This window comes from Panthera pardus, unplaced genomic scaffold (genome assembly GCF_024362965.1).
Source record: "Panthera pardus isolate Hobbes unplaced genomic scaffold, ASM2436296v1 HiC_scaffold_25, whole genome shotgun sequence".
NCBI lineage: Eukaryota > Metazoa > Chordata > Mammalia > Carnivora > Felidae > Panthera > Panthera pardus.
Genome location: NW_026526821.1, coordinates 53,914,681 through 53,931,125, shown reverse-complemented (window position 1 = coordinate 53,931,125; position 16,445 = coordinate 53,914,681). Strand labels below are relative to the sequence as shown.

The 16,445-nt window shown below is 43.2% G+C and overlaps 1 protein-coding gene across 2 annotated transcripts in view; it reads right to left on the bottom strand.

Annotated features, from left to right (window-relative positions):
• UXS1 (UDP-glucuronate decarboxylase 1) overlaps positions 1-16,445 on the bottom strand; it is a 95,767-nt gene that overhangs the window by 43,983 nt on the left and 35,339 nt on the right. For both annotated transcript variants that reach the window (XM_019428482.2, XM_019428483.2), the window contains exons 5-6: positions 14,895-14,955; positions 3,672-3,852 (exon numbers count right to left, since the gene is read on the bottom strand). In XM_019428482.2, the coding sequence (XP_019284027.1) occupies positions 3,672-3,852; positions 14,895-14,955 (242 nt within the window). The remainder of the gene's footprint in view (positions 1-3,671; positions 3,853-14,894; positions 14,956-16,445) is intronic.

Genomic DNA, 16,445 nt, shown 5'->3' with positions numbered 1-16,445 from the left:
GAGGAGAATAATTTATGACATCAACAGGACATATTAACTCGTTCATCACTGCTAAAAGAACAGCGTACATTGGGGCACCTGGGTGGCTCAGTCAGTTAAGCATCCGACTCTTGGTTTTGGCTCAGGTCACGATTTCATGATCTCTCTTGGTTTCCTGAGTTCAAGCCCCCAATCAGGCTCTGCGTTGCCAGCTTGGGATTCTCTCCCTCACTTTCTGCCCCTCTCTCACTAGTGCTGTCTCTGTCTCTCTCAAAATAAATAAATTAATTAAAAAAAAAAAAAACATCTGCATACACACTACACCAATGGTAACACCACTTCAGGTGAGTACAGGCTGTGAAATTCAATCTGAGGAAAATCTAAAGAGAAGTCTAAGTGAACTATAGCAGGTACTAGAAGCACGAGGCAATGATGGGGCACTCAAGGGTGCCCTAACTTATGTCCTCCTTTGTGTGAATGCAACACCGAGGAAAGGAGGCAAATCAAACTAAGTTCATCCGGTTAAATTCATGCTGTATCTGATTTAAGGCGAGGAAGGATTATTCCCTCTGAAACACACAACCGTACCCACACGCAGGATTGAACAATGCCCATCTTCCCATAAGGGGCTTGGATTCAGGTGGGCACTGTGGGGGTAGAAGCAGTGAGATGGGGTGATCGGGGCAGGGGTGGGCAGACTGTCACGGGCATGGAAGACTCACGCTAAAGCTGGAGAAAGTGAAACACGGGCTTGGACTACGGAGGTGGAGAAACGTCTTCTGTTCTGCCACACTGGTGCCACTCCCACTGCCAGCAAAGGACAGAAAATGTCAACCCTTCTCGTGAGCCCACGTCGTGAGTTCACGTGTGTGTTCTCCACACAGAGTCTACTTCCAGAAGCAGATGTGGCCTCGGATAGTTTTGGTGTCAAAGCCCAGAGGCAAAGCAAGTAATTTACTTACCAACATACCATTTTCACTAAGTTTTGGTTTCTCCGTAGTACTCAAATTATGTAATCAGTAGTTACATTTCACAAATGTTTACTCGCATGTGCAAAAAGGGAAAAGAGTAATAATAATAATAATAATAGCTACTATTTGGGGAGCACTTACTGTGGGCCAGACCTTGTGCCAAGCCCTGTGGTTTTTTACTGATGCCCTAACAGGCTTAGAGTCTACAAAAATATCCATTTATCATCTACTGGGTCTGCAGGTCAGAAGCCAGGCACTGTGTGGCTCAGCTGGTTCTCTGCTCTGCCCTCACAGGCTGAAATCAGGGTATCAGCAGGGAGGGCTGCATTCCTGCCATCAGAGGGTGATTCGAGGTGTTGGCAAAACTCAGTTCCACGAGGCTGCAGCACTGAGGTCCCCATCTCCCTGATGGCTGTCGACTGGGAGCTCCCAGAGACTGCCCGTGGGCCCTGGCTCACAACGGCCGCTTTTGAAGCCAGAAGCGGTGGGTCAAGTCCTCCTCATACCTTGAATCTTCCGGATTTCTCTACTGCCTGTCTCTCCGAGGCATCCCTTCTACCAGATCTCCCCAGCTGGCTTCTCTGCCTGCTGCTGTTGCTTTTAAGAACTCATGTGATTATGCGGGTCCACCCACATAATCCCAGGTAATCTCACTATCTTACAGCCAGCTGATTCATGGCCTCAATGCCAAGAGCAGGGCCTTTCACTGCAGCGCGTTGACTCCTGCACTTGGCAATTCTGCCTATCACATGCATGACCTCAGTTAACCCTCAGAGCAAACCCATGGTCAAGTCCAGGGGGAAAGTCAGCCAATTTATCTGTTACCTAAATCATCTGGTTCGCTTTACAAATTATAGCCTAACCCCCAAATAATCCCAGATAGATTAAATAATTAAATGTTTAAAAAGAAACAAAAATATCACACAAACCAAAAACGCCATGGCTAAATATTTCTCTATTCTTGGGACTCTTATAAGCATAAAATAAATAGAACAGCAAAGAGGGAAATAAACAGATGAGCCTAGAATTACAAAAATTAAAGGCAAAAGCCAGATTTGGGAAGAAGGGCAGGTGTTAAGTATATACCGGATGATTAACATCCCTATTATGAACTCACATAAAAAACAAACATTTTTTAAAAAAGCAAAATAAACTGTTTAGATTTCTTTTCTGAATTAACATGTTAGAAAATCTAACTTTTTTTTCTTCTGTCACCAGGAAGTCGTGGGTTTTTCTACCAAATTAGCAAACCCATCTTGTTAGCAGTTTTGGAAGCTAATGCTGAATGCCACTCATGCATTAGTGACACAGACCCCAACAAACAATGAAGGAAACGGATCAGCATTTGGCGTAATTCATATTTGAACACTTGATTAAGGAAATAAAGTTCAGACAAAGACAGTTATAAATGAAATCCTGGAGAACTTTAAGGGCAGGAGTGAATAAAGCACGGTGTCCCCATACAATGATACTGCAGTTACACTGGCTCTCCAAGATATTTTGCATTATGCAGACGCAGGAAAATGTCCCCGACATGGTAATACTGAAAAGTAGAACGCTACACTACCCGTAGGAGGAGGAGGAGGGGCGGGTGACGAACGAGCTTTGGAGCCTGAAACCCAAGGCTGAATTCTGGCTCTACCACTAATAGCCCTATGGCTTTGGGCAGGCCACGACCCGATTCCGGTTTTCCATAAATAATCAAAATGGGATGACACCATTTACCTCTCAGGGCTCCGGTCGGATTTAAATGAGAATTAACAGCAGGTCTGCTGATCCTAGGAGGTCTGCTAGCCAAGCACCTGCTGGAGGTTCTCTTCAGTACACCTCAGACAATCTCGAAAAATGTCTACCGGAGGCCCCCCATATCAGCCTCCTGTGGCCGTTGTTGTAACTGAAGTACCATGCACCAGGTGAACCGAAACACCAGAAATTTCTTTTCCCACAGATCTAGAAAACAAGGTGTTAGCAAGGCCACACTTTCCCCAAAGGTTCTAGGAGAGAATCCCTCCTTGCCTTTGAGGTGGTCCTCAGCCTGGGGCTGCATGGCTTCAATCTCTGCCTTGGTCTTCGTGGACCTGCTCTTCTCCCCATGCGTCTGTGTCTTGTCCATTCTGTCTCCTATAAAGGCACTTGCCATTTTCCAATGGCACTTCCACACGTCTATTTCCATATGGCCCACCCGGGTAATCCAGGCTGAGCTCATCTTGAGATCCTTAACTTGATTATGTCACCAAACATCTTTCCCCGACATAAGACCACACTCACGGGTTCCAGGGGTTAAGCCATATGTTTGGGGGGATCCATCCGGCCCACTGCAGTGCCCAAACCCGCAAAGTTTGTGGAGTGGCAAAGTTAGATGTGGAATTTCACTACTAGTGCCACATTCCACACCAGCCGGTGCCCCGCATGAAGCTACGAGTACTGTCACACGAGTGACAGCCACCAGACCTGCCGTGCAGTGGGGAGGACTGTGCACTACACAAGCCCTCCTTGAAAGGACCGCTATGTCCAAAGCCAGGGGTGCTCGGAATAGCGAAGTCAAATATCCACGCTGCCGTAACTGTTCTCTCATCGCAGAAACTAGGATAGTGCCTTGTACCTGGTGAGACTACTTCAGAAAGAAGGCAGAGCCCAAACTCACTGTGGCCAGGCCGGTTGGCTGCTCTGGGGAGCAGCCCCACCACGCTCACCGTGCTGTTGATGTGCGCTTTCGCTTACCTTCGATGTAGAGTGGCTCCACCACGTCGTGGTTAATCAGCTCGAAGTTCTCGTGGCCGATCCAGTGCTCCACATTCCTCTTCCTGCCAGTGAAGAAGTTGTCCACCACAGTCACCTCGTGGCCATCCATCATGAGCTTGTCCGTGAGGTGGGAGCCCACGAACCCCGCTCCTCCGGTTATCTGCACCAGGACAGGGTGCCCAAGGTCCCCAGAGAAAGCACAAGAGGACACGGTGACAACCAGCTTCAAGGGGATATGCCTTTGGTGCAGCCACAACTTAACACTTGGGAGGAGAGTAAGGAAGGAGGACACTAATGGTTTCAGGGCAGCGTCCTCTCTCTTCCTCCAGAACAAGTCGTCATACTACTGTCGATTTCTAAGCAGCCTAAAAACTTAAGCTACCACCCAGTAAATATCAGTACAGAAAAGCAGCTACAAGTTTCCAAATGTCCCCTCTGACAGAGAATTTCACATTAAAAGGTTCTTATTTTATGCCGGATGGGACACTGAACATCACTTGTGTAATTCTAACACTCCTGCAGAGTTTCAGAATGTTTTAAAAAGTGATTAGAACATGCAGAGATTTGGTGAGCTACCAAATGATATGTTTTTTTTTTTTTTTAAATGTTTATTTATTTTGAGAGAGAGAGTGAGGAGAGGGGCAGAGAGAGTGAGGAGAGGGGCAGAGAGAGAGGGAGGGAGAGAGAGAATCCCAAGCAGGGTCTGCACTGTCAGCACAGAGCCCAACACGGGGCTTGATCTCACGAACGATGAGATCATGACCTGAGCTAAAATCAAGAGTTATCAGATGCTTAACTGACTGAGCCACCCAGGCACCTCTGTGGCTTTTAAACTGGACACAAAAAACTCATTAAAAAAAAACTATTATCTTTTCAACTGCTTATGAGAACAAATGAATAAGCAATAGCTACTGTCTTCAGACCTAAACCCTAAGTGATTGAGGTCCACTGTTTGGTCAGTGTCTGAGCGGGAGCACAAACACTGCGTGGGGTCCACCAACGGGCCTACAGGGACACGATGCAGCTGTGGGGGGCAGGGGGCCAGCAATGCCATCCTGCCAAAACCGGAAGAGGCAATCGCGATTGAAAAACACAGCTTGAGGTCATAGATACTTTATTCAAATTCAATGGTGTAAGTGGAGGAGCCAGATAGAGCACGTACTGTATTTTGAGGAAAGAGTAGAAAGAACAAACTCAGAAAGCAGACTCGTGAAGTCAAACTATCTTCTCTGCCCTGTTCTGTTCTCCGCCCTGCCTTCTCTGTTCCCAACTGAAAGAATTAACAGAAGGAAAAAACCCACCAATTCTCTCACTGAAAAAAGCACAAAAGCCCCTAGGCCTATGGTTTTAAACCATTTAGTTTGCAACAAAGCCCTCTGTGATCTGACACGTAATTCCAATGCTGACCACGGGTGAGGGCAAAGCTGCCCGGGGTGAAGAAGGTAGATTTGGGAGACAGTGCAGGGGAGAAATGCCAGCCACCAGCACCAACCAGACATTTACACTTGCTCTGATGAAAATCACAGACACAGCTGACCCCTGAACAACTAGGATGTGAAGTGCACGGGTCTACTTGTATACAGATTTGTTTGATAAACACAGTACAGTACTATGAGTGTATTTTCTCTTCCTTATGATGTTCTTAATAACATTCTGTTTTCCCTAGTTTGTTTTAAAAACAAAATACATAATACACATAACACGCAGGATAAGTGTTAATCGACTGTTTATGTTATGGAAAGGCTTCCAGTCAACAGCAAGCAAAAGGAGTCAAAAGTCACATGTGGATTTTTGACAGCCTGTGGGGGTGTCGGGGGTGGATGGTCGGCCCCTCTCGGCCCTGAGTTGCTCAAGGGTCAGCTGTATGATGGTTGAGAATGTGGATGGTTGAAAAATCCTGATGCTGAATAGCTTTCAATCAGCTGCATTCATTTAAAAAAAACAAAATTTATGTTTATTTACTTTTGAGAGAAAGAGAGAGACAGAACACAAGCAGGGGAGGGGCAGAGAGAGAGGGAGACACAGAATCCGAAACAGGCTCCAGGCTCTGAGCTGTCAGCACAGAGCCCAATGTGGGACTCAAACCCATGGACTGCAAGATCCTGACCTGAGCCGAAGTTGGACATTTCAGTGACTGAGCCACCCAGCCACCCCACAGCTGCATTCATTCTTAATGGAGAGCACCACTTCCTAAATCCTTTCTGCTTCTGAGGTAAGAAACAAACACCCAGAGGAACTGAATTTCTGACCAAGGTCCCCAGGTCATCAGTAATGACAGAATAAGCCCAGCCTTCCTAATTTCATATTCTCTCCACTACCTGTAGATTTGTCTGGTTCATGTTTTATCTTCAGCACCCCTGTATTTCACCTGTATACCTGAACAATGATTTGAAAAGAGAATTTTGGGGAAAGATAACTAAATTTCAACTCTCGCTCACTATATGTGCTTAACTCAGGGGATGAAAATCCATTTTATTTTGCCTTCATTTCATTGCATTTTCCCAAGCTTCCCACTTAAGTTCATAAATCAGAAAAATTACATCTTTTTAAAAAGAAATTTAACCTCTTTTAATGTAACTCTATATCCATACACAAATGTTTCTTAAACTAAGACGTTCTGTAGCATGCTAACTTTACCTCCGCATCTCATCTAAAATGACCTAGCGACGACTCAGCTAAGCAGAAATGCGGTGTACTAAATTATACACAATTGCCTCCAACATTTTACTAGTTTTAGTGGTGACATAAAATTGCTGGAAGCACCTTAGCCCTCCTTAAAATGCATTTGAACTGTTTTTTCTTGAAGAATTCCTTTCTATAGAAAATACTTAAAGATTTATGTAACATAGCTGGCTCTCCCTAATCAATTTCAGTCCATTAGGCAAGCATTTCAAACAGAAACAAGACTGGCAGAAGCCCATCACTTACAAGCTTCCTCAGGAAAACTAACTACCAAACCCGGGCCTACCCTCCCAATAACTAGGAGGTAACATCGAAGAAGACAGTAGGAAGAAAGGACAGGAGACCTCTTATGCTGAAATTGACTGTGCTCCACGCAGCTTTGCAGAGCTCTGCAGTTAGCAGCTCATCTCCACTGCTTGTACTTCTGCGCTGGTGGGAGCTCACAGGCAGGGAAAGTGGTCCTGCTCAAGGGTGGCATTCAAACTCATGCTGCTCAGTAAGTCAGCAAGAAGAATGCCTTTCTGAACAAACCTCTTCTCTGTGCTAAGGCTCCAACAATCACTGAAAAGGCTTTGGGTTTTAGCAACAACATGGCACCAGATGACTCTGAAATGTGGCTTAACCTATGAGCCAGCAGATGAGTGAAGAACACTCAGTCCATTTATTGTGGCTACATGTAAAGTGGCTCTCGGCATCAGCAGGGAGATCATCTCACGTGGAAATAATAATAACCCTTGCAAGGCTGTGCAGGGTTCATATACTAGTGTATGGTAATAAACATTCTGATCGCTCTGACATGTGGTAGCAGAGAGATCAGAAAAATTAACTTTTCTCTGCTGCTGAAGACATGGATGTATTTCTCAAGTCATGCTTAAATGCCTACACGTTTTTGATACGATAGAAATAACCCAAAAAGATGGGTGGACAAGTATAACAGACTTTAGAGTCTGCTCAGGGTGAGATTTATGTAAACCATCTAAAAAGGCACAAGGTCTTCTATAACTTCCAGAAGAGAAAGGCGATTATGTGGTATAAGTAGTTTAACAATGATTTAGGAGTATTACTTGGCTGTTTGGGACAAGTAGTCCTACAGCCTAAACAACGGGTAAAAAGAACAGAAAAGCTTGTGCACCAACCACTTATATATCAAGGTCACAGATAAAGCATTTCCTGCAGAATGGCACTGTGAGGTGCTCCACAGACCTGTCCCTCAGCAAAACCATAACTGGGGAGGATCAATTAAAAAACCTAACCAGTTAAAGTCTTTGGAAATTGTCCTAAGGGTATACATACAGCAGATGAAGAAACGCTTATTCAAGAAAATCTACACAAATTCAGTAAGAACAGTGAGAATCTGTGACACTTGAGCCATGGACCACTCCCTCCTTCCACCCTACAAGCCCAGAGTTCAGAGTGGATGAGTGTTAGGTGTGGCCAAAACAATGGAGCTGGCAGCCAAAAGATCATGGTATCTCACCAGGAAGGGCAGGGCTCAGGCCTTTCTGATTCCCTCCAGCGGTGAGCTGCACAGGCTAAATTCCTAAGGTGTGAGCCAAGTGGTTAAGACCTTCCTCCTCCAGCTCCCACTCACAGGGCAGAAGCTCTACCTACCCCAGGCAGGGCAGGCGGTGAACGCATGAATAATGGGACCATGGTCACCCTTGCCCAAGCTCAGTCAAGGAGTGGATTCCATGTGCAGAGAGGCCAGGCGAGAAGACCAGGGGCACTGTTCCTGCCTGCCCCCTGCATGTAAGCAAGAATGTCACTCCCTCCTCCAGTTCCACAGCAGTGACTCAGAGATTTTCCCCTGGGGACAGAGGCAGTCACTAAAAACACAGAGCTCCAAAGCTCCCACAGGGGTATAAACTAAGTTTGAAAGACAACGTGGGAAAGTTCAAGCATAAAGGTGATCTCAAGCATAATGAATGGAGATTTGAAGTGGTAAGCAACAGAAAGGAGCCTGGTAGCTCTCTGAGAACAAGCTTGAGCACAGGCTGGCCAGTTTAGTACAGAGAACCAGGGAAAGACACACCTAAGAGCCCTCCCGGGCTTAATAATCGGCCTAAAAATCTACCTCTGCAAAGGGGCCAGAATTTAACTGGATCCGACTGAGGAACGATTTATAACACAAAGCACTGATTAAAGCATAGTTTGCTCAACTAGAGATTACTGGAGCCTAAAAGTTGGTGTGGATACCACACAAGGCAGACAGCTTAACAGAGAAATCAAGCTAAAAGATGGTCACCAAGAGCCCTGCTAGAACCACTGCCATCCCAGGGTGACTGTGTCCATCCCCAAGCCTGCAGCCTCTGAGCAGTGCCCGTCAGAGCTTCACCCTCCAGGGAACGCACGTCACTGAAAGAGACCAGCCAAGATACTCAACAGATAAACAAACAGGCAAAAATGAAACAAGGCTTAGGGAAAGGGGAGAACAGTATCCAGAGTTGCTACAATATACTACCTAAAATACCCAGGTTTCTACAGAAAATGTTGAGACTGGCAAAGAAACAGGAATGTGTGACCCGGACACAGGGAACACCACCAGGCCCATCCGTGCACGGGCCCAGCTACCACGTTTACCAGAGTCTTCAAGTCAGCCATTATAAATAAGTTCACAGAATGGAAGGAAACCATGCTTTAAGAAGTAAATAAAGACTAAAAAGGGAAAAATTATAAAATAGAAACAAATGGAAATTTGGGGGTCGACAAATATAGGACAATTCACTAGAGAGATTCAACAACTGACTGGATCTGGCAGAAGAAAGAATCAGCAAACCTGAAGATACATCAAGAGAGTTTATGCAACCTGAAGAGCAGAGAGAAAAACGAAAAGGAAAGTGAATAGCCTCATCCCAGTCTGAGACGCCAATAAGCTCACCAACAGGCACGTAAGGGGAGCACCAGAAAGGAAGAAAGAGAGGAACCGAAAAATTATTTGAAGAAATAATGGCTGAAAAGTTCTCCAATCCCATGAAACACATGAATCTATACATTCAAGAAGCTGAACAAACTCCAAGTAGGATAAATGCAAATATGAAGCATGAACCCATATCACACTAGAAACGCTGAAAATCAGAGACAAAGATAAAGTTTTGGAAGCAGTTGTACTGGGTTAAAACACTGTCCTACAAAAGTTATATCCTTCTTGGAATCTCAGCACAGGACCTTATTTGGAAGTTGGGTGATCGCAGGTGTCATCAGTTTGAGATAAAGTCATACTGGAGTAGAGTAAACCTTGAATCCAGTATGAGACACACGGGGAGCGCACCATGTGATGATGGAGGCCAAGACTGGGGAGATGTATCTACAAGTCAAGGAATCAAGGACGGTAGCAACACCAGAAGCTAAGAGAAAGGCATAAAACAGATTTCCTCCTAGAAACTTCTGAGATAGCACAGCCCTGCCAATACCCTCACATTAGAATTCTAGCTTCCACTACTGGGAGAGATTCAATTTTGCTTGTTTTAAGCTACTGAGCTTGTAACTGTGACAGCAGCCTTTGGAAAGTAAACAGAGACAAAGGAAAGGACTCAAGTACAAGGAAACCCCCAACATGATTAACAGCTGACTCTCCATCACAAATAATGGAGGAAGCAGTAGGGTCATTAACATATTCAATGTGCAGAGAGAAAACTGCCCGCCAAGAATTTTATGTACTACCAAAACTTCTAAAAATAAAAATAAATAAACAAAAAATGAGAGTATTCATTGCTAGCAGCCCTGCCATTCAAGAAATACTAAAGGATGTTCTTCAGGCTGAAAGCAAATTATCCCAGAGAGCATTTCCCACAGAGGAAACAAAAGGGGAAGGAACAAATAATTAGTAATTATAAAAGACAATGTAATTGCACTTTTTCCTTTCCACTCTTAATTGATTTAAGGACTAAATTGTACAGCACAACAATGTGAATGCACTTAAAGCCACAGAACTATATACTTAAAATGGCTAAAATGTGGGGCACCTTGGGTGGCTCAGTAGGTTAAGCAACCGACTCTTTGATTTCAGCTTGGGTCATGATCGCAGGCCCATGGGATCAAGCCCCGCAACAGGCTCTGTTCCAGTTGTGGAGCCTGCTTAAGATTCTCTCTCTCCCCCTCTCTGTGCCCCTCCCCCCCCCACACTTGCAAGCATGCTTTCTCTCTCAAAAAAAAAAAAAATGGTGAAAATGAAAAACCATGTTATGTATATTTTACCACCACCACAGCAAAACAATTGTAAAAAATAATAACGTGAATTACTGTATTACTTGCCCTGTAAAATATAGAAATCTATCTGACAACAGAATGAAGAGGGTAGGTGGGAGCAAAGTTGTATTGCAGTAAGGCAATGACACCAAAAGTTTACTCAAACCCACAGGAACAAATGAAGGAAACCAGACAAGGTAATTACAAGGTTAATGTAACAAATTCTGCAAATGTCTCTTTACTCTCCTTCATTCACTCAGCTTATTTAAAAGATGTAAAATTACATAAATATAAAATAATTATAACAATGTGTTATGGGGTTTGTAACATGAACTGAAGTAATACATAAAATGGATAGAAATAATATCACAAGAAGGGGTAAAGGTAGTAAACTACGTAGGAGTGGCAGGTTGACATCTCACTGGATCTTAAGTCTACATCTCAGGGTAAATCTGAAGTAGAGTATCGTAAGTTAAGATGTACATGGTAAGCACTAGAGTAAGTAGGAACAGAATGAATTTTTAAAATACGTAAAAAATAATTAACGAAATTCAAATTACACATAAGAAAACATTTACTTAATGCAAAAGAAAAGAATGGAAAATGAGAGAAACAAAGATATGAGGCATACAAGAAACACAAAGGAAAATGTGTTGTAACTCCAACCATGTCAGTAATAACATTAAGTGTGAATGGATTCAGCAAACACCCAAAAGGCAGAGATTGTCAAATGGGAGAAAAACAAAACAAAACAGGATCCAACTATATGAAGTCTTAAGGGAATACACTGAAGACCCAAAGATACAATGTGTTGAATGTAAAAAGATACAAAACACAGCATAGAAAAATAATAAGAAAGTTGGAGTGGCTTTGATGGTATCAGACAAAATAAACTTTAAAACAAAAAATGTTAAGAGATACAGAGGGGCATTCTATAATGATAAAATCCATCAAGTGAATGTAATAATTATAAACACTTACGTACCTAACAACAAAGACTCAGAATATACAAAGCAAAAGTTGAAAGAATTAAAGGAAGAAATAGAGATTTTAACAACAATAATTGGAGGCATCAACACCTCACTCCCAATAATAAACAGAACTACGCAGAAGATTAGCAAGGAAATAAAAAGACTTGAAAAACACTGAAAACCTGCTAGACCTAGACCTAACAGATATCTTTATCCGTAGAACACTCAACAACAACAACAACAGTCCTTTTAAGAGTATATGAGGGACGCTGGGCTGGCTCAGTGGGCAAAGCATGTAACTCTTGATCTCTGGATTGTGAGTTTGAGCCCCCACGTTGGGTGTAGAGATTACTTAAAAATAAAATCTTAAAAAGAAAAAAGAGTACATGAAATATTCTCCAGGACAGACCATATTCTAGGCCATAACACAAGCCTCAATAAATTTAAAAGGAAAGGATTTGAATCATACAAAGTAAGTTCTCTGACTCTAATGGAGTGAAATTAGATCTCAAAAACAAAGAAATCTGAGAAATGCACAAGTACACAGAATTTAAACAGCACACTCCTAGATAACTAATGGATCAAAGAAAAAGTTACAAGGAAAATTAGAAAGTATTTTGAAATCGGTGAAACAAAGAAACAGCACTTAGGGTAGGCAGCTAAAGCAATGTAATTTCTAAAGAGATACAAACAACCACAACTAACTCAAGAAAAAATGGAAAATCTGAACAGGTCTATAGAAAGAGATTGAATTAAAAATGTTAAAAAAAAAAAAAATTAACAACAAAAAAGCCCAGATAACTTCTGTGGTGAAATTCACCAAACGCTTCAATGAGAATTAATACCAAATATTCACAAAAGCATCTCAAAAAACAGAAGAGGAGGGAACATTTCTCTACCTATCCTATGAGGTCAGTATTACCCTAGTACCAAAACCAGCTAAAGACATCATAAAAAAAGGAAAATTACAGACCAAAATGTGTTACAAATACAGGCATAAAAATCCTCAACAAAATGCTAGCAAATGAAATCTACCAATATATAAAAAGGATCATACAGGGGCACCTGGGTTGCTTAGTCAGTTAAGTGACCGACTTCAGCTCAGGTCATGATCTCACCATTCGTGAGCTCGAGACCCGCATCAGGCTCTTGTGCTGACAGCTCGGAGCCTGGAGCCTGCTTCGGATTCTGTGTTTCCCTCTCTCTCTGCCCCTTCCCAACTCATGCTCTGTCTCTCTCAGTCTCTCAAAAATAATAAATAAATGTTAAACATTAAAAAAAAAAAGGATCAATACTCTGGTTTCTCTTCAGATCGAATAAAAAAAAAGGATCCTACATTAACCAATTGAGATTTATCCAGATATGCAAGATCAATTGCAAAATGAACAAACTAGGGGCAGAAGGGAATCTGGTCAACTTGATAAAAGACATCTATGACAAGCCCTCAGCTAACACCATATTTAATGGTGAAAGACAAAACTTTCCCCTAAGATGAGGAATAAGACAAGGATGTCTGCTCTTCCCACTTCTATTCAACACTGTATTAAGGATTCTGGCCAAGACAATTAGGCAAGGAAGTGAAACAAAAAGTATTCATACTGATAAGGCAGAAGTTAAACCACCTATAACTGCAGACGGTAGGATCTTATACAATATATTGAAAAGTCCTCAGGAACCTGAAACTATTAGAATCCAATGGTTTCAGCAATTTGCAGGATATGAGAAAAGTCAAAAATCTACTGTAGTTCTATTTACTTGCAATAAATACAAAATAGAAAAATGGAAAAAACAATTCCATTTATGCCAACATCAGAAAGTATAAAACACTTCATTCAGAATAAATTTAACATAAGAAGTGTGAAACTTATACTGTGAAAACTATAAACAAAAGAATGCTAAAAGAAATTAATGATGTGAATAAATAGAAAGCCTCCCCTCCCCACCGTTCTCAAGGATCCGGAAGACAATATTGTTAAGATAGCAATAATACCCAAATTCATCTATAGATTCGATGCGGTCTGTATCAAAATCTCAGGTGGTTTCTTTGAAGAAACTGATGAGTTAATTCTAAAATTCACCAGGCCTGTAAGGGATCCAGAGTAGGCAAAACTACCTTAAAAAAGAAGACAAAGTGGGGGGGATTCACACTTCCCAATTTCAAAACTTCGTATAAACATACAGTAACGAAGACAGTAATACTGGCCTAAGGACAGACAGGATCAATGGAACGGAACTAAGAGTCCGGAAATAAATATTTTCACTATGGTCAGTTGGTTTTTGACAAGGGTACCAAGACAATTCAATGGGAGACGATCAGTCTCGTCAGCCAATGGCGCTAGGTATATACCCAAGAAAAAGGAAAAAAGCTAGGTCTTCACAAAAAGTTAAACACACCTTTGGTTCACAGCAGCTTTATTCACAATGGCCTAAAGTAGAAACAACCCCAACTGTCCATCAATTGATAAATGGATAAACAAAATGTGGTACACCCATAATATGGAATGTTATCCAGCCACAGAAAGAAATGAAGCACTGATTTGTGCTGCAGCATGGCTGAACCTTAGAAACATTACTCTAAGAAGTCAGATACTAAAGACCACATAGTCTATCATTTCATTCACAGGAAACGTCCAAAACAAGCAAATCTATAGAGACAGAAAGTAGTTTCAGTGCTTGCCAGGAGCTGGGAGGAGGATGGCCGGCAAAGGGGGTAGGGCTTCTTTCTGAAGTGATAAAAACATTCTAGAAATACAATATGATGCTGTTGTGACTTTGTGAACACACTATACATCATATTTGGTATGGATGACCTACGGTATGTGAATTATACCTCTTTTTAAAAAAGCAAGTTTTGGGGCACCTGGGTGGCTCAGTTGGTTAAGCATCCAACTTTGGCTCAGGTCACAATCTCACTGTCCGTGAGTTCGAGCCCCGTGTCGGGCTCTGTGCTGACTGCTCAGAGACTGGAGACCGTTTCAGATTCTGTGTCTCCCTCTCTCTCTGACCCTCCCCCATTCATGCTCTGTCTCTCTCTGTCTCAAAAATAAATAAACGTTAAAAAAACAAATTTAAAAAAAACCAAGTTTCTTGGGGTGCCTGGGTGGCTCAGTCAGTTAAGCATCCAACTCTTGATCTCAACTCAGATCATGATCTCACGGTTCATGGGATTGAGCCCCGTGTCAGTGTCAGACTCTGCGCCGACAGCATGAAGCCTACTCGGGATTCTCTCTCTCCCTCTCTCCCTGCCCCTCCCCCCTTCTCTGTCTCCCTCTCTCTCTCAAAATAAATGAATAAACATTAACAACAACAACAAAAAAAGCAAGTGTCTGGATATTACAAATATTAATCAGATGTGCAAACTTACCAAAATTCTTTTACGGTCCTTTTCAGATAAAAATTTTACTGGCGGGTATTTCTGGGTGAAGCTGTAGAATGTGAAGAGATTAGAAAAGTCAAACATCTCCTGTGAAGATTTTCTCTAGTCCCAACAAAACAAAGGCTAGATTGTGGAATTATCACTGTCAGCCCTTCTAGCCATTCCAAAGAGGCTACAGGAACCAAGCAACTCCCGGCTCGTTCAAATTCAAGAAATATGCAACCCACTCCTTGGGCTGAATCAAGCTGAAGATTGCGAGTCCGTGCTTGAGAAGGGAACATTTGTCACTGCACAGGCTGTGAGGAGCCAGAGCTAAACACAAAACATGGGAGGTGGCAGCGTCCTCACAATGCTGTCTGGGGGTCTGGAAGGAAGAAAGCAGCCTCGTGAAGTCACAGATCCAAAGCAGGAGATTGTGCCTTGCAAGGGTAAGAAATGAAAAAACGAAGCCTGTTCCCTTATTCTGGCCGATTTCACAATTGGATCATCTGTTTCTACACCAGTGCCCCCGGACAAGATGACTGGGCATCAGCACTTTCTGTCTCCCACAGTCCGCTCTGAACCCATCTTAAGTGTCACTTTACCCTTCCAATGCCTCTTGCCCCTGGTAAAGGTTCCATGGTCCCCAACCCACACTGATGTTTCGGGGCAGGGCAACGCAAGTGGCAGATAAAACATCAACCGAGAGTTGATAAATGCAGATTTGAAACATCCATTCTTGAAGTGGTTCAGTTAGGAACAAAAGTGCTTTAAGTAAGTTCAGAGAAATCAACTTTGCAGTCATTATTTTAACTGGAGAGGTGCCAGGGGCACTGTCTCATGCCCTCCACATCCCCAGCTGGGATACAGAATGCATTTCCTTAATGGTCGCTGAACTGAACAGAATATGACAGGTCATTAGACAGAAGACCTTGAAGCAAGTGTTTCTCATCTCTTGGAAGAGTGGAAACATGCTTAAATTGGAGCTTGGGGCAGGAGGGCTTTCTCTTACAATGCAGATGAATTCCCCTATTAAGAGCTTCCAGATTCTCAAAAGGTCAAGCTCCCCTTGCAGACTACAAAACCAGACACAGGCAGGTGGGAGCATCTGAGGGAACTGGTGACAATCTTGGGCTTCTCCCTTACTAGTTCTGTGACCCAGAGCAAGACCCCCAAAAGCTCTGTGCACATCAGGGCCTTCTGCTCCGTCAATGGTAACCACAGCACCTCCCCGAGAGGGCTGCCCTGGCACGGACTGTCTTTACCACAGGCCGCCATGGTGAGGGCCGAGTGAATGTTCTCACAGCGGCCGTGGAACAGGGCAAGCTCCGCCTGCTAGAACACTGGCAGCCTTCAGGGAGCCTGACAGATGTCTTGTTTGCAAAGTGACACTTCTTGTCATTCCGAGTACTTCCTCCATCAGTGAGCTGGAGGGGGGCCAAGCAAACGACAGCACTGCCTGCGTGCACCCCTCACATGGGCCCGATGTCCCCTCTCTTCTCTGAGCGCCCCACATCCACCGTTCAGCCTCAGTCCCAAATTCTGCAACCAGCCACGTGG